The sequence below is a fragment of the Bos indicus x Bos taurus genome, unplaced genomic scaffold, assembly GCF_003369695.1.
Source record: "Bos indicus x Bos taurus breed Angus x Brahman F1 hybrid unplaced genomic scaffold, Bos_hybrid_MaternalHap_v2.0 SuperScaffold_100126, whole genome shotgun sequence".
NCBI lineage: Eukaryota > Metazoa > Chordata > Mammalia > Artiodactyla > Bovidae > Bos > Bos indicus x Bos taurus.
In genome coordinates this window covers 1,261,334-1,287,188 of record NW_020867066.1, presented here as the reverse complement: position 1 = coordinate 1,287,188, position 25,855 = coordinate 1,261,334, and the positions used below count along the sequence as shown (strand labels likewise).

The following is a 25,855-nucleotide window of genomic DNA, read 5'->3' as shown; positions in this document are numbered from 1 at the left end:
TCATTATAACACTAAAATTCATCCCCCTCTCACCATGACTGGTGCTGTGATAGTTCCAAGGCTGACCACAGAAGGCCAAAAAGTGATACCGAAGAGGAGCATCTGGCTGCTCGCCACTCAAAAGCCAATAAAGAGGCCAGGTTGGTGGAAAGGAACATTTACTTTATTTTGGATGCCAGTATGTACTCTTGCCTGGAAAATCCCATGGGCGGAGGAGCCTGGTAAACTGCAGTCCATGGGGTTGCTATGAGTCGGACACAACTGAGTGACTTCACTTTGACTTTTCACTTTCATGCATTGGAGAAGGAAATGGCAACCCACTCCAGTGTTCTCGCCTGGAGAATCCCAGGGACGAGGGACAGGTGGGCTGCCGTCTATGGGGTCGCATAGAGTCGGACAAGATTGAAGCAACTTAGCAGCAGCAGCAGCAGCATGTGGTGAGGGGGGAGGATGGGCACCTCTGCAAAGGCTCACTCCTCCTCCCTTGACAATGAATGGACAAGAACTTTTATAGACAGAGGGAGAGGGTTACGTGTAGAAACAGCAGAGTCAGCGCTGACAGTCATCTTGAAATTGGTCATTGGTGGTCTGACCAGTGTTGTCTTGATTGTTTTAAGTACAGTTACTCTTCAGTTCCAGGGCTGGTTTGTTCCCATTACTCGAGGTCAGTTCTCAGAACTGTGGCAGCTTATGTCATGGCTACAGTCCGGTTATTATGTAGTTCTTTACCTGGAGGGGTTTTCAGTACCTATAAGACAGCTCACAGGATATGGCTCAGAATATTATCTATAGCCCTTGAGAAGAAATTAAGAGGTCCTTGACTATGCTTAATGACTACATTATTATTATTTGGTCTCCTTTAACTGTTTTTCTTGGTATCTACATGTTCTCACTTCTGGGATTAAACATATTTTTTGGCTAAAGATTTTCCACAGACAAAAGGTAGGCAGAGGACATGGGGGGCAAGGACCATAGGGTCCTGCTCCATTTCAAAAGTGTGCAGCGGTTCAGTTCTTGAAAATCCCTGTTCCTTCCCTGGAATAGCAAGAATATCTGCCCCACTTATTATCATATGAAATTACCCAGCCCATGACAATTAACAACCCCATACCCTGGGCCCTCTCACCTTCTGAGAGGGTCCACATTCTGACTATGGAGTGTGTGTCCCTGAATAAGTCCATTTTCACTCTACTTCAGCTTCCTCTTCAACTCTCTCCTGCAGGAAGCCAAAGACCCTCACTTGGAAGCTGGTCCCTGGTACTCCCACGTCTCCCAGGATGAGATATTTCCTTCTCCTGCACCACTTGTAACATGGAGGATGAAGAGTAGGGACTATAAATCGAAATTGATTATAAAGCAGATGATCTAGTTTGAGGAAGAGTTCTTATTTATCCTCCTGGTGTTGTTTCTTAAACTTTAGCAAAGTCTGGTTTCCACTTTTCTGGGCAAATGTTTTTTAAAATGTATTCTGTTTTTAAAATCAACTCTGTTGTGGGATTTTTAAGGAAGGATGTAACTGGGTTCTCATCTGCTCCCTAGCTGGATGGCACACACTTCATCTCCCTCTATGGCATTCTTTCATCCTGGCTCACAGACTCTGTAAGCCTGCTGCCTCCCCCTTTCTGAATTTTCCAGACCCCAAGTGGGAAATCAGGTTTTTACTTGTAACACAAGATGATGGTATGGGAATCTCTTCTGCAAAGTGGCCAACTCACCTGGCTTCTAGCTGGAGGTAAGGCACCAGTCATACTTGGGGTGGGGGTTCTATCATATCTGATATCCCCCTACTTTGTCCTTGCCTGGGAGGTTGAGGATGGTGACCATTGGGGACAGGGATCTCTCGCACTCTCCCTCTTGTCCCCAGACATTTGCTCTCCTCTGACTTGGGTTTCAATCTCTCTTCTCTGGAGGAAAATTCAGTTGGTTAAGTTTTCTTGAAAACTGTTCTCTTTATTCCAGCACCAGTGGCCTTTAAGCTATAACCTCAAGAATTGCATTTTCATTCCTTTATCACAAACATTTATACCACAGCAAGGACAATTTACTTGCTCCTTGGAAGGAAAGTTATGACCAACCTAGACAGCATATTCAAAAGCAGAGACATTACTTTGTCAACAAAGGTCCGTCTAGTCAAGGTATGGTTTTTCCAGTGGTCAAGTATGGATGTGAGAGTTGGACTGTAAAGAAAGCTGAGCACAGAAGAATTGATGCTTTTGAACTGTGGTGTTGGAGAAGACTCTTGAGAGTCCCTTACTGCAAGGAGATCCAACCAGTCCATTCTGAAGGAGATCGGTCCTGGGTGTTCACCAGTCCTGGGACTGATGTTGAAGCTGAAACTCCAATATTTTTGCCACATGATGCAAAGAGCTGAGTCATTTGAAAAGACCCTGATGCTGGGAAAGATTGAAAGTGGGAGGAGAAGGGGACAACAGAGGATGAGATAGTTGGATGGCATCACCGACTCAATGGACATAAGTTTGGGTAAACTCCGGGAATTGGTGATAGACAGGGAAGCCTGGCGTGCTGCAATTCATGGAGTTGCAAAGAGTCAGACATGACTGAAAGACTGAACTGAAGGACAATTAATTTAATATTCTGATAAAGTATCTTACTATAATAACCTCCACTTATTAAACATCCCTTCTGCATCAGAAATTACAACAAGCACTTTCAGATAAACAATAACTCCACGAGATAGTTATTACATTTTGTTTTTTACTTTTGCTTTGTTGTGGCGCTTGGGACCTATGTTGTGTCATGCAAGATCTTTTGTTGTGGTGCATGGACTCTCTCATATGGAGCAGTGGGCAGGCTCAATAGCTGTGGTGCTCAGGTTTAGTTGCTCTGCTGGCATGTGGGCTCTGAGTTCCCTGACCAGGGATTGAAACTAACTTCCCTGCATTTCAAGGCAGATTCTCAACCACTGGACTACCAGGGAAGTCCCAGATATTACTTTTAAATACCCATTTTACAGATGAGAAACTGAGTTCAGAGAACATTGTCACTCAACTAGAGTTGGAAGAGTCGCCCCTGTTATGAGGCAACTGACACAGCTTCTGGGAACCTAAGAGTTTCCAGTTTTTGGAGGGATCAGGTAGAAAGAAAAGACAAATGTTTTAATTCTACTTACAAAGATGTAATTTTCCAAATTGTTTTAAGTCATAATTAGCTTGAGGGAAAGGATTTTCTTATGTTGGGAAAACACTAACTTAAACCAGTAATATTTTAGAAAAAAACAATAAAATTTATAAGCATATTTTCCAGTTCACTCAGCAACTAGTCCTTTTTGTTAATGGTTTTATGAAGGCATCAGGTTTTCCATTAGGACTCTATAATTTCTTACAAAGTTTAGCTCTTCATTTGAAACTTATCAGAAATCTGTACTTGTCAAAAGTCCTTCCTATGGATCTTCTTGAAAATGAAGCACTTTTACAAACACATCTTAGTACAGCAACAACTGTCTGTGAATGATGAAAGACTTTTGCATACATGTGCATGCTGCACAGGTTAATAAACTGTTTTTCTCTTGTTCATCTGTCTTATATCAATTGAATTTCCCAGGTCTCAGCCAGAGGACCTAGAAAGGTAAAACAAAAAGGAATTCTCTCCTCCATTACATGGTATAAAATATACATAACACATGTGAGCTATCTTAACCATTTTAAAATGTACTATTGTGGGCATTGATTAGATTCACATTGCTGTGCAATCATCACCACAGTCCATCTCCAGAGCTTTTTCATCTTCCAACTGAAACTCTGTGTCCATTAAACACTCCCCACCATCCCCCTTGCCCAGCAAACATCATTCTACTTTGTGTTTCTATGATTTTCACTAGTCTGCTGCTACTGCTGCTAAGTCGCTTCAGTCGTGTCCGACTCTGTGCAACCCCATAGACAGCAGCCCACCAGGCTCCACCACCCATGGGATTTTCCAGGCAAGAACACTGGTGTGGGGTGCCATGGCCTCCAAACTAGATCACTGCTACTGCTGCTAAGTCACTTCAGTCATGTCCGACTCTGTGCAACCCCATAGACGGCAGCCCACCAGGCTTCCCTGTCCCTGGGATTCTCCAGGCAAGAACACTGGAGTGGGTTGCCATTTCCTTCTCCAATGCATGAAAGTGAAAAGTGAAAGTGGAGTTGCTCAGTCGTGTCCGACTCTGGCGACCCCATGGACTGCAGCCTACCAGGTTCCTCCATCCATGGGATTTTCCAAGCAAGAGTACTGGAGTGGGGTGCCATTGCCTTCTCTGACTAGATTACTAGTTTATCATAAAAGGATTCAAGTCAGGAACAGCCAGATGGAAGAGATGCAGAGAGCAAGGTAGGGGGAGGGGCAGGGTCTTCCAGGCCTCTCCAGGTGAGTCACGGTTCCAGCACCTACACATGTTCACCAGCTGGGAAGCTCTGTGAACCCCATCCTATTGGTTTTTTACTGAGGCTTCATAGAAGCATACTTAGGCAAGGTTGATTAAAGCACTGGCCATTGGTGGTTGAACTGTTTCCAGTCCCTCTTCTCCCTGGATTTGGAGGGCGGGGCTGAAAGTGCCAACCCTTTAATCAGGTGGTTGGTTTTTCTGACTAACAGATGTATTCACTAAAACTCAGGTGTAGTTGAAAGGGGCTTGTTACAATTATCAAAAGATAGGGGCTGGTACAATGGGACCACCCAGAGGCATGGTATGGGGAGGGAGGAGGGAGGAGGGTTCAGGATGGGGAACACATGTATACCTGTGGCGGATTCATTTTGATATATGGCAAAACCAATACAATATTGTAAAGTTAAAAAATAAAATAAAATAAAAAAAGATACTTTTTCACTCTTAGAGCACCTAAGGGTTTTAGGAGTTCTGTAACAGCAACAGCATGAAGACTAAATAAGTATTCTAATTATAAGTCACAACATCACAGTCTTCGAGGCTCATCCATACTGCAGTACATGGCAGAATTTCCTTTCTTTTTAAGGCTGAATGATACTCCACTGTATGTTTATACCACACTTTGTTTATTCATTCCAGAAATAATACTTTTGAATGCATTTTTCTTCATATATATTCATATGGGCTTCATATATGGGGAAAACGTTTGAAGTTCTTTATTTCCCTCTTGTACTGATACCTGCTTATTAGCTCATTTAAAATTTATTTAGTTGAGAGATAAAGTAAACCTTGACTTCTTGCTTATGTACTTTTCTTTGTGCATGGGTTCACTGCTGAGTAACTCCTTCATGCCACAAGAAGAACGTGTTTTGGTCTTTCCTTTTCCCTCCTCTTATTAAAACAGGATTCCTCCAGGGCCAGCCTAGCAGTAGAACAGACACTAGGGAGCCTGAGGCTGTCATCTCAGTAGCTTGGCAGCTTTGTGCTTGTTATCTGTGCTCACTTCCACTGACCAGTATTGGCCACTAGCTCAGTGTGTCTCGTGATTGGGTGTGGGGGGGTAGTTTATCCCAGGTAAGCCCCCCAGGATTTTGCTCCATTCCAGTTGGAGACCTTCCCACAGCTCCCTTGTTTGGTCCTGATGAGGGCAGCGTGCCCAGAGGGCGAGCTGCTATCTCCTTCTGCCAGCTTTCTCTGTCTTCACCACAGCTGAGGGGCGTTTCTGCTGCAGCCTGCCCCTCCCTCTCCATCTTCTGGGTGGGGGCCTGGGCTCAGAGTTTGGTAGAGTTTGCAGCCCAGTTTGGGAACGTGGGCGCCTGGGGTCCTGCGCCCGGTGCCTTGCGGTTCCCCCACCGCCTCCATCAGCGGCGCCTGCGGCCTCGCTTCACACCTGCGTGTGGCCCCGGGCTGCCCCCACCCCACGCCCCCGGCCTGCGCTGGTCCAGGCCGGCAAGATGCAGCCGGTGTCCCCGGAGGAGAAGCCCAACCCGCTGCAGGACGCGAACTTCTGCTCCCGGCTGTTCTCCTGGTGAGCCCCGCCTGGGCTGAGACAGCCCGCCCCTCAGGGCCAGTGCCTGACGCTGCTGAGCCTTGCAGGGCCTGAGGGTCAAGGGTCAGGACGAGGGAGCGCTTTCCGATGGCTGCTTGTAGCGGTGGGGTCTCCCCCCGCCGGCCACGGGGGTCCCTGTCAGCACCCTCTGGGTGAGGCGACGGGAAGGGGTAGCAGGAACGGGAAGAGGGACCTGGTGGCGGGGCACAGGGTCTCCCTGCCTTGCAACTCGCTGCCCCGCCAGCCTCCTTAGTCCCAGGGAGTAGGAGGGGCAGCGGGAGCAGGAGGGAGGGAGGCTGAGAACCCAGGCTGCCCAGGGCTGGTCACCGCCAGCGGGAGAAGGACTGGACCCCAGTACGCCATCCTTAGCTGGCTTCCGCAGGACAGCTCCAGATTCATAGTGAACTATGAATTCAAAGGGACTTTGAAAACTCCGGATTCAAAGGGAACTAATTCGCACCCTTTCCCCACTAAGCAAACAGCCCTGAACCACTTCCTTTATCTAGTTAGTGCTCTGCTCCTGTTGTCATCTTCCAGTAATGTCCCTACCTTTCCCCATATTTCTTAGGTGACAGCTGAGTCCAACTGCACTGGGCTCCCTTGTCCCTGTGTCTGTGACCAGGTCTCCCTGCCTCCCTCTTTCTCTCTGTATGCATCTCTCACTGTATATCCTGGTATCTAGTTGTGACACATTTCATGTATGTAAAACACTATTGTTTTTTATTTAATGAAAATGAAAGTGAAGTTGCTCAGTCGTGTCCGACTCTTTGAGACCCCATGAATTGTAGCCTACCAGGCTCTTCCATCCATGGGATTCTCCAGGCAAGAGTACTGGAGTGGGTTGCCATTTCCTTCTCCAGGGGATATTCCCGACCCAGGGATCAAACCTGGGTCTCCCGCATTGTAGGCAGATGCTTTTACCGCCTGAGTCACCACAGTTTATTGAATGGGGACACAATTCTTGAACCCATTTTACTTTTACCTGGGATACACTGAGGACTGGAATATGGATTTGACCAGTCCCTGTCCTTACTGTGAATATTTCCACTTCCACCTTTGAGAGTCACCTTGGGGATAGGGTCCCTGAAGCCTGTGGGGTCTTATCTGCATCTCTAGCCTTTCCAGAAGCAGTGCAAGGTCTTGATGCAGGTGGTCTTGCCCAGGAGTCCTTTAGTCCTGAAACCACTGAAGGGTCCCTGAGCTTCAGTGAGGAGGAAGCACACAGATGAAAAGCGGCTCAGAGAGATGAAGGTCTCAACTAAAGTTTTCCATCCAGTAGTTGGGACCACTAACTAGATGGGCCTCAAACTCTGGGTTTAATCACACTTGGGTGATTATTATATCTTTCATTTCTGGACCCTAAACCATTCATCTTTCTCACAAATTCTGACATTTCCTTTTTTTCATATGGGAAGTCCTCGGGGAGCCCCAGGAAACCGAACCTTCTATGCTTGTTCTGATGGTGGTGTATTCAGTGTGTGTATCTACATCTCTTGGGTTTTTCGTGGCGCTTAAGGAAAGAAGGTCAAGAAGGAAAAATATGGGTGTAGGTTTCCCTATTGGCTTAGTGGTAAAGAATCTGCTGCAATAGCAGGAGACCAGGTGACATGGATTCGATCCCTAGGTGAGGAAGATCCCCTGGAGGAGGCAATGGCAATCTACTCCAGTATTCTTGCCTGGGAAATCCCATGGAAAGAGGAGCCTGGCAGGCTACACTCCATGGGGTTGCAAAAGAGTTGGACATGACTGACTAAATAGCAACAACTGTAAATGATACTAAAGTAGAGATACCTCTCCTTAACCTCAGGCAGGGCAAGGAACTCTCCAGGGATGTTCTGTTTGTGGATTTTCAAAATGTGTATGTATGCAAATGGGATGGTGAGGTGAGGACTTCTCATTGGTTTGGGTAGACACGCATTTCCAATTTTCCTGCTGAATTGGAAGGAGCTATTACCTCTTATTTTACGTGTGAAGTCACTGAAGCGGAGAGGTTGAGTAATTTTTTTAAAACTTTTAATTTTATATTGGAGTACAGCCAATTTACAATGTTGTGATAGTTTCATGTGGACAGGAAAGGGACCCAGTCATACCTGTACATGTATCCATTCTCCCCCAAATTCCAAGAGTTTGAGTAACTTGCCTGCATCACACAGCTTAATAGCGAAAGTTGGATCCCCAACCAGGAGTCTGGCTCCCGAGTCTGTGTTTTCCTGTATGTAACTGCTATTCTGAGCTGCTTCTCTTTGGATACTTGTTCTTAAATGCAGGGAGAAGGCGAATGCACACACATTTGGTCTTGTAGGCAGGAGGTTCTCAAAGCAAGTTCTTAAAGTTCTTGCTGTTAGAGATGATGCTTGTGAAACAGCTTGAAAATATTCAAGCTTTAGGTACCTGTTCTCAGAGTATGGCTCTCAGACCTTCTCATCCTCCATCCTCATCACCTGGGAGCTTGTTAGAAATGCAAATGCCCGAACCCCACTGCAGTCCTTCTGGCCAATTCTGTAAATTTAGAAATGGTGGGGGTGGGGTTAAATAAGCTCTAAGTGATTCTAATGGAAGGTGGAGGTTGGCTTCTGCTTTAAGCCACTCCTCCCATTGGCAGTTTTCCTTCAGTGTTAACTTTTAAAAAGGGGTCCAGACCTTGTGAAGTTAGCTGGTGACCACAATTGCCATCCTGTATGTAAAGTCTGAGGTACCCTTATGATTTCCTTGTGTCCCATACTCGCTGTCCTGGGAAATTGAAATGAGCCCAGGCAGGAAGTACTGCCCAAAGACAAGGCCCACCTTGTAGAGAAGAAGTGAGTTTTCATCTTCTCATTGGGTATTTGCTTTTCTTCTCACATTTCATCTGCTTTCTAAACTTGTAAATGATGCCAGTAACTAGATTATTGACTCTATACAAATGACCTCACTGGGGTTTTAGTGTTTTCACAGCACAGGTAGGACTTAGAGTCTAAGAGAAGGCATACATTTTGACTATTGGTAATTGTGAATTTTAGAAAAGAATATATATATTTTTCTATTTATATAAAAATATTAAAACTATAGAAGAAGAAGGGCCTCCCAGATAGGTGGCACAGGGGTAAAGAATCCATCTGCCAGTGCAGGAGAGTCAAGAGAGGTGGGTTTGACCCCTGGGTTAGGAAGATCCCCTGGTGTAAGAAACGACAACCCACTCCAATATTGTTGCCTGGAGAATCCCATGGACAGAGGAGCCTGGTGGGCTATAGTCCATCGGGTCGCAAAGAGTTGGACATGACTGAGCACACAGAAGAAGAGAGGAATAAGGATTTGTTTTTATTAGCCAGGTCTACTTGCTGATATTTTGGTTATTTCTTAGTCTTTACCCTAGAAATCTTTGCATATCTGCACATGCACGGTTTTTTTAAAATCAAAATTATAGCTCATGATTTTTTAGAATTAATTTTTATTGACATATAGTTGCTTAACCCTGTTATGTTAGTTATGCACCACAATGAGACACCAGCTCATACATATTAGGAGGGCTCCCATGGGGAAAAAAAGGAAGAAAAAATAGTGTTGGCAAGGATGTGAAGAAACTAGAACCCTGAACACTGACGGTGGGGTTGTAAAATGGTGCATCACAAAGGACAAATATTTTATGATTTGATTTACATGAAGTCCTCAGAGCAGTCAAAGAGAAACAAAGTGGCCTTGTGGTTGCCAGGGGCTGGGGGCAAGGGAAGTGGGGAGTTAGTGTTTGATGGCACAACAGTGCAGGATGAAGAGAGTGCTGGAAACTGGTTGCACAGTAATGTTAAGATAGGTAACAATAATGAATCGCGTGCTTGAAAAATCATCAAGATGGTAAACTTTATGTTGTGTGCATTTTCCACAGTTTTGAAAAATTTAATGAGAAAAAAAATGGCACCTGATGTGCCTCATTTGGAAGTGTTCCTGTGTTAGAGTCTAGACTTTGCCACTTCCTGATTATGTGGCTAGTACCTCTAAGTATTGGCCTCGAGAAAGTGGGGAGAAGACCTGGAGAGAACACCTCCCTGGGATGCTGAGAGGGTCAGCGATGCTCTGAACAGGACAAGCGCCCCCAGACAAACAGCAGTCATCACCACCACAGAGCGCTTGAGTAATCCCAGGGTCCCCAGTAGAAAGCCTCTGAAAGTTTGATACATGAGGTTACAACAACAGCAGCACCAACAGGAAAAAGAAGGACTGCTCTCCTTTCCTGGCAAGGACGCAGGCAATGAAAAGCCATGGACTCTGTAAGAGCCCTTCCAACCTCCTCTTCCCGTCTATAAAAGTGCTCTCCAACCCTGGCACTTTGGGGACTTACACTTGGCTCTCCACAAATGCAGACCTCAAACTGCAATTCTCTGCTGATTCTGGATAAGCCCATCTTTGCTGGGGAAATATTTTGCAGTCTGTCTGTTTCAGGTCAACAGAGGCTAGGAATCAACACACTGGGGGACCCATGGAAGACTCTGAAAGGCAAATTATCCACTTGATACCTCTGAAAGGACACTAGTCTCAGGCTGATCAGATACAGAACTATAAAGACCAAAAAAAACAAGAAGAAACTACAGGAGATAAACTTAAATTTGTTAGGCAGTTTATTTTGCCGTAAGGACATACCAATAAATTTGACTATACCTTTGGAATGTTCTACTTCTTGCTTGAGGCTGTGGTTATTGTATAAAATTACCAAAACTCATCAAAGTAAACACTCACTGGGAACAGATCAAGGTCAGAGAAAGAGCCCTGGAAAGCTCACCCAGCTTCCATCTACAACATGTGGGTTTCTGACTGTTAATGAAGAATAACAACTGGTATTCTAAAAATAGTGCAAAGAATCCTAGTTTGAAATTAAACATTTCTGTCTATTCACAATTGCTAGTTACTGAGGGCCTAACAGGCCCAACCTTCCTAAACTATCTCAGCCCTTGGCGAGTTCACATCCCTCCTCATGTCATCAGCTTCTCTGAAAATTATCTCCAGAGAGTCTGTCTTGACATCAATGACAGTCTTCGCATCCACACTCCCTTTGCAAGGGGACAGTTCACTCACTGAGACATGGCCAGTGTCAGGGAACAAGAATTTAACAGCTCCCTGATGGGCCAAGTGCATGTAGTCCAAGATCCTACACCACCCTTATCTCTGGGGACAGGTCCTGCACTCACCCCCAACCTGCTGGCCTCTGGGATGAGGGAGGAGAGAAATGCAGAGCTCATCCCAGAGGCTGCAGTGAGGACAGTGGGGCCATCGCCAGGGAGAGTCTCAGCAGACTGGACAGTCCATTCTCAGCTGGACACGATTCATTAACTGTGCTTCTTATTTCCAATAGTGAGGAATAAGAAATACTCAATAAACCACAATGGGAAAATGGACTGTTTTAGGGAAAAAATGGGGCCTATCCTATATCAAAAACTAAAAGAAGTTCTAGCTGCCTTTACTGTTAGAAATAAAATAAGAAAAAAGCTAAAATAAAGCACATAGATTTAGATGATGTTCGGATTTTTAAAAGATATACTACAAAAGCAACAGGAGAATTCAAAAGACTCGATTTTAATGAATGATATATAATTTAAAACCTGTAAAGAAACATTAAAATCTGGAAAAAAATATATGCACTATTACAAGTTATTTCAAAAATATAAAAGCTCTATAGGAAAAAATATGTTATAGACACTTGAAAAAGACAAGTAAATGATCAATAGACATAAAAAGTGTTCCATCTCTACAAGTCAAATAGCAACCCACCCTAGTATTCTTGCCTGGGAAATCCCATGGACAGAGGAGCCTGACAGTACAGTTCATGGGGTTGCAAAGAGTTGAACAGGACTGGGGTTGTAAAATGGTAGACTGTGGGGTTGCAAAGAGTCGAACAAGACTGAGTGACTGAGCATGCATAAATCAAATAAATTCAAATTAAAGCTGTTTGAATTATTTTTAACTTTAGGCCCAGAAAAAATGTAGTTCAGGTATTCAAAGCTGACAATGATATAAGCTCACAAATAGCTGTTAAGAGGGCAAATTGGTCTGAATCTAATGGAAAACAGTTCAGCCTTTCACTAATTTTTCTACTTCTGGGAATTTGGAAAAAGGAAAGATGCACCAAAATATATGGTCATAGATATGCATCACATCTTGATTAGCAATAAACTGTATTAAACAAAAGTGAGAGACTGCATACATTTCAATTAAATACCGATTTTGACAGAACGAGACTCTCAGACTTTGGAGAACGAACTTATGGTTGCCAAAGAGAGTGATGGGGGAAAGGGATAGTTTGGGAGTTTGGTAGGGACGTGTACACACTGCTGTATTTATTTATTTATTTATTTTAAATTTTATTTTATTTTTAAACTTTACAAAATTGTATTAGTTTTGCCAAATATCGAAATGAATCCGCCACAGGTATACATGTGTTCCCCATCCTGAATCCTCCTCCCTCCTCCCTCCCCATACCATCCCTCTGGGTCGTCCCAGTGCACCAGCCCCAAGCATCCAGTATTGTGCATCGAACCTGGACTGGTAACTCATTTCATACATAATATTATACATGTTTCAATGCCATTCTCCCAAATCTTCCCACCCTCTCCCTCTCCCACATAGTCCATAAGACTATTCTATACATCAGTGTCTCTTTTGCTGTCTCATACACAGGGTTATTGTTAGAATGGATAACCAACAAGGCCCTACTGTATCACACAGGGAACTCTGCTCAATGTTATGTGGCAGCCTGGATGGGAGTGGGGTTTGGGGGAGAATGATACATGTGTATGTATGGCTCAGTCCCTTTGCTGTCCTCCTGAAACTACCATGTTGTCTGTTGAATATACTCCTTTACAAAATAAAAAATTTAATTAAAAAATAAATGCCACATTTTGAACATTATTTAATGCTATAAGTAAATGTTAACCATCAAAAGTTAAGGAAGCAGGATCCAAAGATATTTTGATGTTGAGCATCTTTTCCTCCTCAAGCAGAATTTTAAAGAGGGTCTTTTGTGGGCTTCCCTTGTAGCTCAGATGGTAAAAAGTCTGTCTGTAATGCAGGAGAACCTGATTCAATCCCTGGGTTGAGAAGATCCCCTGGAGAAGGGAATGGCTATCCACTCCAGTATTCTTGCCTAGAGAATTCTGTGGACAGATCGTGGGGTTGCAAAGAGTTGGACACAACTGAGTGACTAATGCTTTCACTTTGGGGGCAGGGTGTCATCATCTGGGTAAGTCCCAGTGCTAATTCCCTGAGCATTTTATATAGGGGGCAAGTGTGGAATAAATCACCCAACTTGTGTCAAACTTGCTTAGTGGTAAAGCTCCTAGATGTGCACCATTGTTCTGGAAGGAAGCTGAGACCTAGAGATGTTAAAGGTCATGGAGCTGCTGAACTGGAGTGGAGACATGGAGCAGAGGACAGCTGAGGTCCTGGGTGCTCAGCACCGTTGTTGGGACTAGAGTCCAGTCTTCTGACTCCTGGACCAGGGCTCTTTAGATGTGCCAAGGTACCTGGATTAGTAAAATCTGAAGTTCAGTCTATCTTATCACTTCTTTAATGAGTTATGGATATTCATACATTCAACAAATAGTTCTTAAGCATCTATACCCATGTTGTCCTAGGAATAACAGGATAGAAGAAATGCGATCTCTGTCGTTGTTGTTATTCAGTCGTTCAGCCATGTCCAACTTTATGACCCCATGGACCAGCACACCAGGCTTCCTTGTCCTTTACTCTCTCCCATAGTTTGCTCAAGTTCATGTCCATTGAGTCGGTGATGTTATCTAACCATCTCATCTTCTGCTGCCCTCTTCTCCTTTTGCCTTCAATCTTTCCCAGAATCTGGGTCTTTTCCGATCAGTCAGCTCTTTGCATCAGGTTGGCCAAAGTATTGGAACTTCAGGATCAGGCCTTCCAATGAATATTCAGGGTTGATTTCTTTAGGACTGACTGGTTTGATCTCTATCCATGGGTTATTATTGTCTGGCCTTGGAATTTCCTTACCCTGGCACATCAGTAAAATGGTGTTTACCAATGGACTGCGTCTGCATGCTATTATCATTTAAATAATGCATAATCGATCTGAATAAGTTTTTTGGTGGGATCATCTGTACAGTTACTGTTTTTTTCCCTTTATAATAAATAATTGCAGAGAGATAATTTGAGATTATGTAAATATCTCTGCTTCAAGCTTTCACACACTATTTTTAATTTCCATTGATGATTTTCTGACTTGATTGTTCCTTTTTTTTTCTGAATTGTTAAACATTTTTATTGTGCAGACTTATAAGGTTGCAGGACATGCAGGATAAAAAAGTGTAAAATATCAGTAAGCATATAAAATTTCAGCAGTCTTTTGGACCAGCACTTGATTTGCACAAGGGACTAAGCATCTGTATAGAACAGACATATCTTGGGATACATAGTTTACAGATTGAATCACAAAACAATTTAAAAATTATTCAGTATAGTACATTTTCAGTTATGTACACAACTTAAAAGTAACTGATTACTCCTTTTATGTTTGTTTGCATTTGTTTGCAAGAGTTTTACTTTCTCTCCTGTTTATGTAGCACTAAGGATTCATGGATTCTTTCATTATTTACTGGATTAAGGTTAATTGCCATTTATTTGTTTTGATGCTCAAAGTATCCCAGATTTGTCTAGCAAGAGCCATCCAAGCTTCTCTGTCCTTCTACACATCCTCATGAATCCTTGAGCGCTTCCTTATTTTATGGCACAAGAAGTCTCAGACCCATCTTGGACTTTGTCTGCCTGTTGGTCTTGGCCTGTAGATGGTGAGGCTTTTGCCGGGATTGCCTGGGGCTCTGCTCACCGGGACTCATACTAGTTATGAGAAGCCCCCACAGAAATTCTCCTTTTGCAGTCTGTGTTGTGGCTGGATCAGCCCTTGTGGTTCTTAGGATTGTGAGATACATCTCACAGGGGTGAGATGTATCACCCCTGGGAACCATCAGGGAATTTGAAATGCCGAGGTGTATCACTCACATGCCCTGGAGGATACAAGGCACCCCTGGGGTGACACAGCGAGGTCCTGGGTGGAAAGAGAGAGCTCATGAGCAAGCTTGGACTTGGGGTTCTGCCTTTTTGGGGTTGAGGGTGGGGTGTCTATGATTTTAAAGTTTCACTCTTTATTGATGAATTTAAAAAATAAGAGTGGGAATTAAAGTGCTGGAAGGGAGAAGCAAACAGTCAGTGAGATGGTCTGTTATCAGGTCAACCAGAGCTTTCTAAAGTGGGAACTTCATGGGTGGGGTGGCCTGGCTCTTTATCTCATTGTGTAGCTGTCACGTGTTCACTGGAGATGGATGTCTTTGACATGGATATCTCTAAAGCTTCATGTCAGGCACTTATATTACAGTGAAAAAACCAGAATTATCAGTGCTGACACACACAGCCTCAACCTTGGAACCAGTCATTTCTTCAGTTGGTTCCTTTTAGGCAAGAATGAGATTACAAAGCCAAGACCTGGATGAAGGGGGCCAAAGGACACAAACTTCCATTATAAAATAAGTTATACAGTAGGATTAACTATAGTCACCAGACTGCACATTACATCCTCGTGAAAGTGAAAGTCCCTCGGTCATGTTCAACTCTTTGTGACCCCATGGACTATACAGTTCGTGGAATTGCTGCCTGCAATGCGAGAGACCTGGGTCTGATCCCTGGGTTGGGAAGATCCCCTGGAGAAGGGAATGGCTACCCACTCCAGTATTCTGGCCTGGAGAATTCCATGAACTGTATAGTCCATGGGGTTGCAGAGTCGGACACGACTGAGCGACTTTCACTTTCATGAAGGTGTAATGTCCAGTCTGGTGACTATAGTTAATCCTACTGTACTGAATATTTGAAAGCTGATAAGAGAGTAGACCTTAAGAGTCCTTCCCACAAGAGAAAAATTATAATTGTGTATGTTAAACAAAACCCCAAGATTGAGGGGCTAGCATGCTCTTTGCTAACAATGTGTCATTGCTTCCGGGGCCTCTCAGCCTACAGAGTTAGGGAATGTGTATGTCTCTGTGTGTGAGTGTGTAAACACATATCCAATTATTCCACCATATCTATATATTTAAAGTATAGTTTGTTTGTTTTTTAACAAAGCCCATCACTGTAGGATTCTAATTAGAGCTATGTAATTTAGATATATGTCACTGTCCTTTTAATTTTTAACAGGTGGCTAAACCCCTTGTTTAAAATTGGTTACGAACGGAAATTAAAACCAGATGATTTGTACTCAGTGCTTCCGGAAGATCGCTCCCAGCACCTTGGAGAAGAGCTACAAGGGTGAGCACAGGCAGCAGGGAGAAGGGGAGAGAGAGGGAGAATTTCCACATGGGGCTAAAGGTGTCGGGGAGGCTTTGCTTCCTCTGGGTTCTTCTGAGCCTGCTCCCCTGACACTGCATGCTCACCCCCTCAGGCTGACCCCGGGCTTAGCCCACTTTGGAGGCTGGGGGAGCCTGTGTTCCCTGTACATCTGTGGGCATGGAGGGAGCCCGCAGCCACAGCCCTGGAGGCCAAGCTCTGTCCCCGGAGGTGGGGTTCCTGGAGGAGGGAGTCTGCCCTCCTGAGCTGCTCGTGAACTGTGAGTCCAGCAAAGCTTGGCAGGAACTTGTTTTCTGAGACTAAGACTTCTCCCTCAAGGCCTGGTCTTGTACTTTTTCAGGTGCTTTGGTCTACACTGCTCATCCTTCAGGTGCCCTGTGACCCATTAGCCAGCATCTATGGGGCAGCCACAGAGCGCCCTGTAGTGAAGGCTCGTCTTCTGCTCTGCCCGCCCCCGTTTTACCTGAGCAGGGCTCTTCTTCACTGTTCTTTGTTTCTTATCACAGGTACTGGGATCGAGAAGTTTTGAGAGCCAAGAAAGATGCACGGGAGCCTTCTTTAAAGAAAGCAATCATCAAGTGTTACTGGAAATTCTATTTCATTCTGGGACTACTTATGTTTCTTGAGGTAAAAGCTTTTCCATACTGTGCATTGCTTCTCAGTGTGTGCAGATCAGTACTGAGATGGATGAGATGGTGGGGAGAGAGGACAGTGGCTTAAGGTCTGAAGTTAAAACTTGTCTGTGAATCACGATGCAGTTCAGCAGTTGTATTTACTTTTTTTGTATTTACTTTTAGAATGGACAGGTGCTTAAAGACAAATGCTCTAGGGGATTACAGTTGGGTTGGCCAAAAAATTCTTTCAGGCTTATGGGAAAACTTGAATGAACTTTTTGCCAAGCCAATGTTTTTCTTTTAACCAATTAAAACATAGTATTGTGGAAGGATGGCACTGACATTTTATACCATACGGAGAAGGCAATGGCAAGCCACTCCAGTACTCTTGCCTGGAAAATCTCATGGATGGAGGAGCTTGGTAGGCTACAGTCCATGGGGTCGCTACTAGTTGGACATGACTGAGCGACTTCACTTTCACTTTTCACTTTCACGCATTGGAGAAGGAAATGGCAACCCACTCCAGTGTTCTTGCCTGGAGAATCCCAGGGATAGGGGAGCCTGGTGGGCTGCCGTCTGTGGGATCGCACAGAGGCAGACACGACTGAAGCGACTTAGCAGCAGAAGCAGCAGGACATTGTTAGTGCTCAGTAAATGATATAAATGCTAAAAGTGATCCTTGAGAAAGAGAAGATTCTACAACCTCAAGGAATACGTGCTTCCTGGTTTGGAGGAAGTAAACTTGGACCTGAGCAATTAATTGTTAACTTGCCCAGGACACATCTGATAAATGCTTTTCTAAGAAGGGATCATTGTCTCTCCCTTTCCAGTGGAATAGGACCTGGGGCCCTGCATCTGGGCAGGAGATGCCAGAACTCCAAGAGCACACCCTTCCCTGAGCTACTCCCTCCCGGTGGGCCAGGTCACCCAGGTCAGAGACCCCCGTGGGGAGGAGCTCCAGCTTCACCATGAATTATGGAGAATCCATGCACCATCTATGCTGGTTTCAGTCATGACTGTAGGGATGGATTGCCAGTTGAGAGGAGAGTCTTGGTATCCTGGCACTGGCAGAAGGTGTAGGAGGGGATCTGCAGGAGAAAACCAGAGACAGAAAGCCATGAAGTCAATGACCTCCATGACCCTGAAGATCCTGGGTCAAGACCCCGCAGTGAGACACATCCACCTGGGGACACAGTGCCGTCAGCACCCCTGTTCTGGCTGAGCCTTCTGGAGGTCTGCTGCAGACCCCCCTGGGTGGCTCATGCTCTCCGTGGTTCCTTAGCACTGCCTTAGGGACATGGGTGGGCTGTGAGTGTGTGAGAGCAGGAGGGATGGAAGATGCAGTTGCTGTGAAAGGGGTGTTTTAGGTGGAGAAGGTGTGAGTTGTCATCAGTCCATTGTGTTGGGGGTAAGGTGGGTGGGCAAGGTGGTTTACAGGTGGGTGGCATGGCTCTTGTTTAAAGGCTGTGTTTACTAAAGGGCACTGCAGGCAGTGGGCAGCTGGGCAGGTGAAGTCCACCCCACACAACTGGAGAGACAGAGAATCTGTCAGTTCCCAGGGGACTGGGTGGTCCTGGGAGATGGTGTTCTCGTTGATGACAAAGGTGGGTTGACCATTGTGCCAGAGGGTGGGAATAGGTGTGTGTGGCAGAGTGCCACTTTAGACAAGGCTCTTACCACTGAGATATTGAAGTGCCTTGTGAAGGGTGGGGTGGACTGTTGATTTCAAAATTGTCCAGCCCTAGTAACACTTCCTGCTGGGGATCCAGGAAGGCCAGGCCTAGGGGTTGTGTCAGTTGTCAGTTGTCATTTGGTAGAGCCCCGGGCCCCTCTTTCAGGAGGCTGGTTGTTGGGCGGTCATGGCAGAGAAGTGGGAAGTAGAGGACCTTGAAAACAAGGGAGCTCATCCTCTGTAGTACTAGAAGTTCTAGTAGCAGTAAGAGGGGCTCATACTCAGTAGTCATGGTGGTGGCAACAACAATACTATTAGTAGTGCAGTAGGAACAATAGTGGTCATTGTATGGATGTGAGAGTTGGACTGTAAAGAAAGCTGAGCACTGAAGAATTGATGCTTCTGAACTGTGGTGTTGGAGAAGACTCTTGAGAGTCCCTTGGACTGCAAGGAGATCCAACCAGTCCATTCTGAAGGAGATCAGCCCTGGGTGTTCTTTGGAAGGAATGATGCTAAAGCTGAAACTCCAGTACTTTGGCCACCTCATGCAAAGAGTTGACTCATTGGAAAAGACTCTGATGCTGGGAGGGATTGGGGGCAGGAGGAAAAGGGGATGACAGAGGATAAGATGGCTGGATGGCATCACCGACTCCATGGACGTGAGTTTGAGTGAAATCCAGGAGATGGCGATGGACAGGGAGGCCTGGCATGCTGTGATTCATGAGGTCGCAAAGAGTCGGACACGACTGAGTGACTGAACTGAACTGAGTAACAATAGTAAGTACTCAAAATTAGTTATGTATCAGGAACTGCTATGAGCACTGTATGTGTAATATCACTTTTATTCCTTTTAACCTAACTCAATGAAGTTGTAGGTTTCATATTACCCCTATTTTAGAAGAGAGGACTCTAAGTCCAAGTAGTTACATAGGATGCCTGTGATCACAGAGGATAAGAAAGCTGTGGTACATATACAAAATAGAGTATTACTCAGCCATTAAAAAGAATACATTTGAATCAGTTCTAATGAGGTGGATGAAACTGGAGCCTATTATACAGAGTGAAGTAAGCCAGAAAGAAAAACACCAATACAGTATAATAACGCATATATATGGAATTTAGAAAGATGGTAACAATAACCTTGTATACGAGACAACAAAAGAGACACTGATGTATAGAACAGTCTTTTGGACTCTGTGGGAGAGGGAGAGGGTGAGATGATTTGGGAGAATGGCATTGAAATATGTATAATATCATATCTGAAACGAGTTGCCAGTCCAGGTTCGATGCACGATACTGGATGCTTGGGGCTAGTGCACTGGGACGACCCAGAGGGATGGTATGGGGAGGGAGGAGGGAGGAAGGTTCAGAATGGGGAACACATGTATGCCTGTGGCAGATTCATTTTGATATATGGCAGAACCAATACAATATTGTAAAGTTTAAAAATAAAATAAAACTTTAAAAAAAGAAAGCATAAAGAACAAATTGAGGTTCCACTTTGGGCTCTCTGACTTACAAGCCTGTTCATCTTTGTTCATTTGACCCTAGATGAGAGGTCATCTAGGGTCAGAAAGGCTTGTCTTTAGAGCTTTGTATTCATGGTTTCAGACACATGCATCCTGAACTTTGTCTAAAGATAATAAATAGGATGCCAAGAACTTCCTGGAGCAGGAGGTCAGATTTGGGATCATAAATGAGGGTAGAGTTCAGGTGTCCATGTCCCCTGGATGCCAAATTTGACTAGGATGTTGATGCCAGAAGCAACATCATGCTGTATTCAGATGGACCAGGAGCCCTTTAACCTTGCCCGCATTACCATCCCGAAGTGGTGATAATTTTAGATAGTGGAAGATCTAAACTCAACTCAGGATTCTCTAAAACATGAACACATTTACTCTGTGACCTTCTGCCCTTTTTTAATTCCTCTGGTGCACAGGATGACTCAGGGGTTACCCATGGTTCCCAGACAGTGCTGTGACCAACAACAGTGCAAACCCTCCTGGCAGCACCAGTGGGAAGAGGCAGGATGATGCCAGTCCAGGGCAAGGCTTTTGGGGTTAGGACTTCAAAGTGTGAAACCTCTGTCCTGTTAGAATTCAGGAGTGATCATGATGCTGAGGAAACAAGTACCAGGCTAATGTTCAACCTGGAGCACATGCAGGTCACCCCTAATTAGCACAGAACAGCCAGGGAATGCCCAGCAAGCCTGGCCCCTGTGTGTACCTCCATGGGGAACTTGGTTGGGGATAACAAGTCTCTGCCTGCCTGGGGCCCTCAGGGTGGAGAAGAGGAGCCTGAAAGCTCTTCCTGGACCAGAGACACAGAGACCACCACCCCAGGTCATCAGGGCTTCTCTCTGAGATGAAGTTTTCACCTGCCATTGTGTAAATGGGGTGACCTTGAAGAGCCTCAGTGGGTTCACTCACTCCCTTCTCCTGAGTGGGGAGGAGTGGCCAGGGTTTATATCTTCTTCCTGGGAACCTTAGAAATGGCCAGCTTTCTCTAATCACTGACCTTTATCCAAGGTCACTTTTGCTGGTTGTCTCTGTTTTAGGTAGAGGCTATAGGAAGTCACATATTTGTGTAAATCTTCACTTTGGAGTTCAACTTTGTACAGACTGAAGAGAGCTATCAAAATCAAACTCATCAGAGGACTTCCCTGGTGGTCCAGTGGTTAAGACTGCTTCCAATGCAGGGCTCACAGGTTTGATCCCTGGTTGGAGAATTAAGATATCACATACCTCAGGGCAACTAAGCTGGTGCTTCCCAACTAGAGAAGTCTGCACGCTACAATAAAGACCCAACACAGGAAAAAAAAGAGTTTCATGCTGGAGATTTCTTGGTGTAGGATGTTTTGCAGTCGAGTAGACCAGTTAAAGTTGATAGAGATCAAATCTAGATATTAATTGAGAACAACAATGTTATATCATATGGGAGATAGCCAACATACTCAAACTATCCAAAAACAAACAAACAAACAAACATTGAAAGTCATTGCACCATCTTGGTTATATTAATCACTTTGATGATTGGTTTCCACCAAAGTTAAATTCAGTTCGGTGGCTCAGTCGTCTCTGACTCTTTGCGACCCCATGGACTGCAGCACGCCAGCCTCCCTGTCCATCACTAACTCCCAGAGTTTACCCAAACTCATGTCCATTGAGTCAGTGATGCCATCTAAACATCTCATCCTCTGTCATCCCCTTCTCCTGCCCTCAATCTTTCCCAGCATCAGGGTCTTTTCAAATGAGTCAGTTCTTTGCATCAGGTGGCCAAAGTATTGGAGCTTCAGCTTCAGCACCAGTCCTTCCACTGAACACTCAGGACTGATCTCCTTTAGGATGGACTGGTTGGAACTCCTTGCAGGCCAAGGGACTCTCAAGAGTCTTCTCCAACACCACAGTTCAAAAGCATCAATTCTTCAGTGCTCAGCTTTCTTTATAGTCCAACTCTCACATCCATACATGACTACTGGAAAAACTATAGCCTTGACTAGATGGACCTTTGTTGGCAAAGTAATGTCTCTGCTTTTGAATATGCTGTCTAGATTGGTCATAACTTTTCTTCCTAGGAGTAACCATCTTTTAATTTCATGGCTGCAGTCACCATCTGTGGTGATTTTGGAGCCCCCCAAAATAAAGTCTGCCACTGTTTCCTCATCTATTTGCTGTGAAGTGATGGGACTGGATGCCATGATCTTAGTTTTCTGAATGTTGAGCTTTAAGCCAATTTTTTCACTCTCCTCTTTCACTTTCATCAAGAGGCTCTTTAGTTCTTCTTCCCTTTCTGCCATAAGGGTGGTGTCATCTGCATATCTGGGGTTATTGACATTTCGGCCGGCAAGCTTGATTCCAACTTGTGCTTCATCCGGCCCAGCGTTTCTTGTGATGTACTCTGCATAGAAGTTAAATAAGCAGGGTGACGATATACAGCCTTACGTACCCCTTTTCCCGATTTGGAACCAGTCTGTTGTTCCATGTCCAGTTCTAACTTGCTTCCTGACCTGCATAAAGATTTCTCAAGAGGCAGTTCAGGTGGTCTGGTATTCCTGTCTCTTTCAGAATTTTCCACAGTTTGTTGTGATCCACACAGTCAAAGGCTTTGGCATAGTCAATAAAGCAGAAATAGATGCTTTTCTGGAACTCTCTTGTTTTTTCTTTGATCCAATTGTTGATCCAATTTCTTTGATCCAGATGTTGGCAATTTGATCTCTGGTTCTTCTGCCTTTTCTAAAACCAGCCCAAACATCTGGAAGTTCATGGTTCATGTATTGCTAATGCCTGGCTTGGAGATTTTTGAGGATTACTTTACTAGCGTGTAAGATGAGTGCAATTGTGTGGTAGTTTGAGCATTCTTTGGCATTGCCTTTCTTTGGGATTGGAGAGAAAACTGACCTTTTCCAGTCCTGTAGCCCCCACTGAGTTTTCCAAATTTGCTGGCATATTGAGTGCAGCACTTTCATAGCATCATCTTTTAGGATTTGAAATAGGTCAACTGGAATTCCATCAACTCCACTAGCTTTGTTTGTAGTGATGTTTCCTAAGGCCCACTTGACTTCACATTCCAGGATGTCTGGCTCTTAGTGAGTAATCACACCTTCATGATCATCTAAGTTGAGGGAGGAGAAATACAAAGACCTTCTTGATCATATTTCTGCATACCATTCTCTACTGAAATGTAACTATTAATAAAATGCTCCTTTTCAAAAACAAATTGTGATGGGTGATGAAAAGTGAATAATGTACACTAATGCTGAATGGAAGAGATCCTGGGGTAAATGAAATTAACCACCACCAACCACAACAAAGTCTAGTATTCATCCAAAGAAGGTGATGTGTATAGGGTGAAGACTGGAAGGGGGTCCTCTATTGTGAGCTCCTTTTGGAAAAACAAACATTTAATTCCAATGAGTACTTCTCCCAATTAGGTCAACTTAAAGCAGCTCTTGATGATAAGTGTTGGAATTAGTCAACAGAAAATACATAATGTAAGACCATATATTTCTTTGATGACCAGGCAAAAACTGTTACAGCCTAGCCTGGAAATTCTGACTCATCTGCCATATTCACCAGACATTGCACTTTCAGGTTTCCATTTATTTTGTTTTTTACAAAATTCTCTTAATGGAAAAAATTCTAACTCCCCAGAAGACTGTTAAAGGCACCTGAAATAGTTCTTTGCTCAAAAAGATATAAAGTTTTGGGAAGATGGAATTATGAAGTTGCCTGAAAAATGGCAGAAGATAGTGGAACAGAATTTTGAATACGTTATTCAACAAAGTTCTTGGTGAAAATGAAAATTGTATCTCTTATTTTTATTTAAAAATCAAAAGAACTTTTTGGCCAACCCAATACTAAGGCTTTATTGTCTTTGAATGTAAAATTTTGGCTTACCTTAAAACTGTCTCTGGTTGTCTTACTGGAAATAGTGAATCTGTGTATTTTTCCTTTAGATTAGCAATGAGTGTAGCATTTTGTCAAGATGGCTTTTTAACATGCTAATAATAAAAGTAAAGTTTGTGTTAAGAAAAATTGGCATAACTTGTAGCTCTAATTAAGGCTTTTTTTCTTTCAGGAAGGCACCAAGGTGGTTCTGCCCGTATTTTTGGGGAAAATTATTAGTTATGTTGCAAACTATGATCCCAATGATTCTGCCGCTTTGCATGAAGCCTACGGCTACGCGGCAGGGCTGAGCGCCTGCGTGCTCGTGTGGGCCGTTCTGCACCACTTGTGCTTCTACCACATGCAGCATGTGGGGATGAGGCTGAGGGTAGCCGTGTGCCATATGATCTACCGCAAGGTGAGTGTCGCTCGGTACCACGGTGTGTACCTCCCCTAGAGGATCAGGAACATTTTGGGAAAGTTCTCTATAAATTAAACATCTTGTAACTGGGATCGTTTACACCTTCCTAGAGAAGCTTGCTATCTGTATCAGGCCAATTTTGTTTTCATCATTTAAGCAAACTTTACAAGTGAATAATTAAAAGTTTTGTATTGAGATCGGGTCAGGGCTGCCTTTGATAACTCTTATCCACAGGTTGTCATGTAATATCCACTCAGCTTGCAATGGAATTTAATTAAAAAATAAGTATAAAAAGTATCAAATTTGTTTTCACTGTTTTCATGCCTTAATCTTGTAGCTGTATTTGTGGCAATTTTGTTGTTCATTAAGGCCATCTTTTACATCAAATTGGTATTTAAAAGTAAACTTCATTGATTGGATTTATAAAATTAAATCTAGGAGCACAAAATGTATTTGAGAAAGGGAATGATTATATGTTTAAATGACTCATCTAGTCATATTGAATGTAATTGTGTGAACTAAAGAAAAATATAAATGGAATCCATGCCAAATATAGATTATCTTGCTGTATTCTATAGCTATGATTGTTTATAATGGTATTAAAGAATAGAACTGAATATTGGGATGAAACTTGAAATCTTATGCAGTTTTTAGTAATTTTGGTGAGAATTTGTTGCTATTCATTCAAGTTATTTTCTTAATTCAATATTTCCTTTTTTTTTTAGTATGCATTTTAGCACTTTTAATAAGACCTGATTTGGTATGTTGAGTGATTTTGTGTTGAGAAATGCCACAGAATTATTCTATAGTTTACCCTAGTCTTAACTAGTTTAAAAGAAATACGGATTTTAGCAGCTTTTACAAAGGAATTGCCACAGTGTTAAGAGCTGAAGGGCTCATTATAAATTTGACCCTGCATATCTCTTTGCCCTGGGCTGTTTCCTTTTTCCTAGAAAAAAAATTTTTATTTAGCTGTATTTTATTGTAGAAATTTGATGAGAGAATAGATCTTAAGTGTTCTCACCACACACATGAAAGGATAACTATGTGCAATGATGGGTTTGTTCATTTGTTTTCCTACTGTAACCATTTCTCCATGTTTATTTACCTCAAAACATGACACTGCACATAGTAAATATATTTAATTTTATTACAAATGAATAAAATCCTCAATGAAAGCTAAAACCAGGTGACTTAAATGAAAATTATTGCTTCTTTTACTATTTGTTACTTATCTAGAGCTCCTGTTTCCTGGGAATACTTTTCTGGGCAAAATGTAGAATGTCTTCTCCCATCTTTAAATCTCAGGACTGTGTGGACTCAGGGCCCTGACCTCTCACTGTCTGTGTTTGGCACATAAGCTCAGTTTCTCCTTGGGTGACATACCTTCTAGTTAAGGGTCTTCATTGTCTGCCATCATCATTTTTGTTATTCTCTGGCACCTTCTGCCATTTAGTAGACAAATACTCAGATTTCCCCACAAATTAGCTAGATTTTTATCTTTCCAGATCATG

The 25,855-nt window shown here is 43.6% G+C and overlaps 1 protein-coding gene across 2 annotated transcripts in view; it reads left to right on the top strand.

Annotated features, from left to right (window-relative positions):
- Window positions 1-5,589: 5,589 nt before the first annotated feature.
- LOC113888430 (multidrug resistance-associated protein 4-like) overlaps window positions 5,590-25,855 on the top strand; it is a 547,902-nt gene continuing 527,636 nt past the window's right edge. Inside the window, exons 1-4 of one of the 2 annotated variants that reach the window (XM_027535553.1) lie at window positions 5,590-5,909; window positions 16,101-16,211; window positions 16,757-16,877; window positions 24,114-24,338. In XM_027535553.1, the coding sequence (XP_027391354.1) occupies window positions 5,836-5,909; window positions 16,101-16,211; window positions 16,757-16,877; window positions 24,114-24,338 (531 nt within the window). In that variant the 5' untranslated portion in view covers window positions 5,590-5,835. The remainder of the gene's footprint in view (window positions 5,910-16,100; window positions 16,212-16,756; window positions 16,878-24,113; window positions 24,339-25,855) is intronic. The other variant, XM_027535554.1, reaches the window with a different exon arrangement.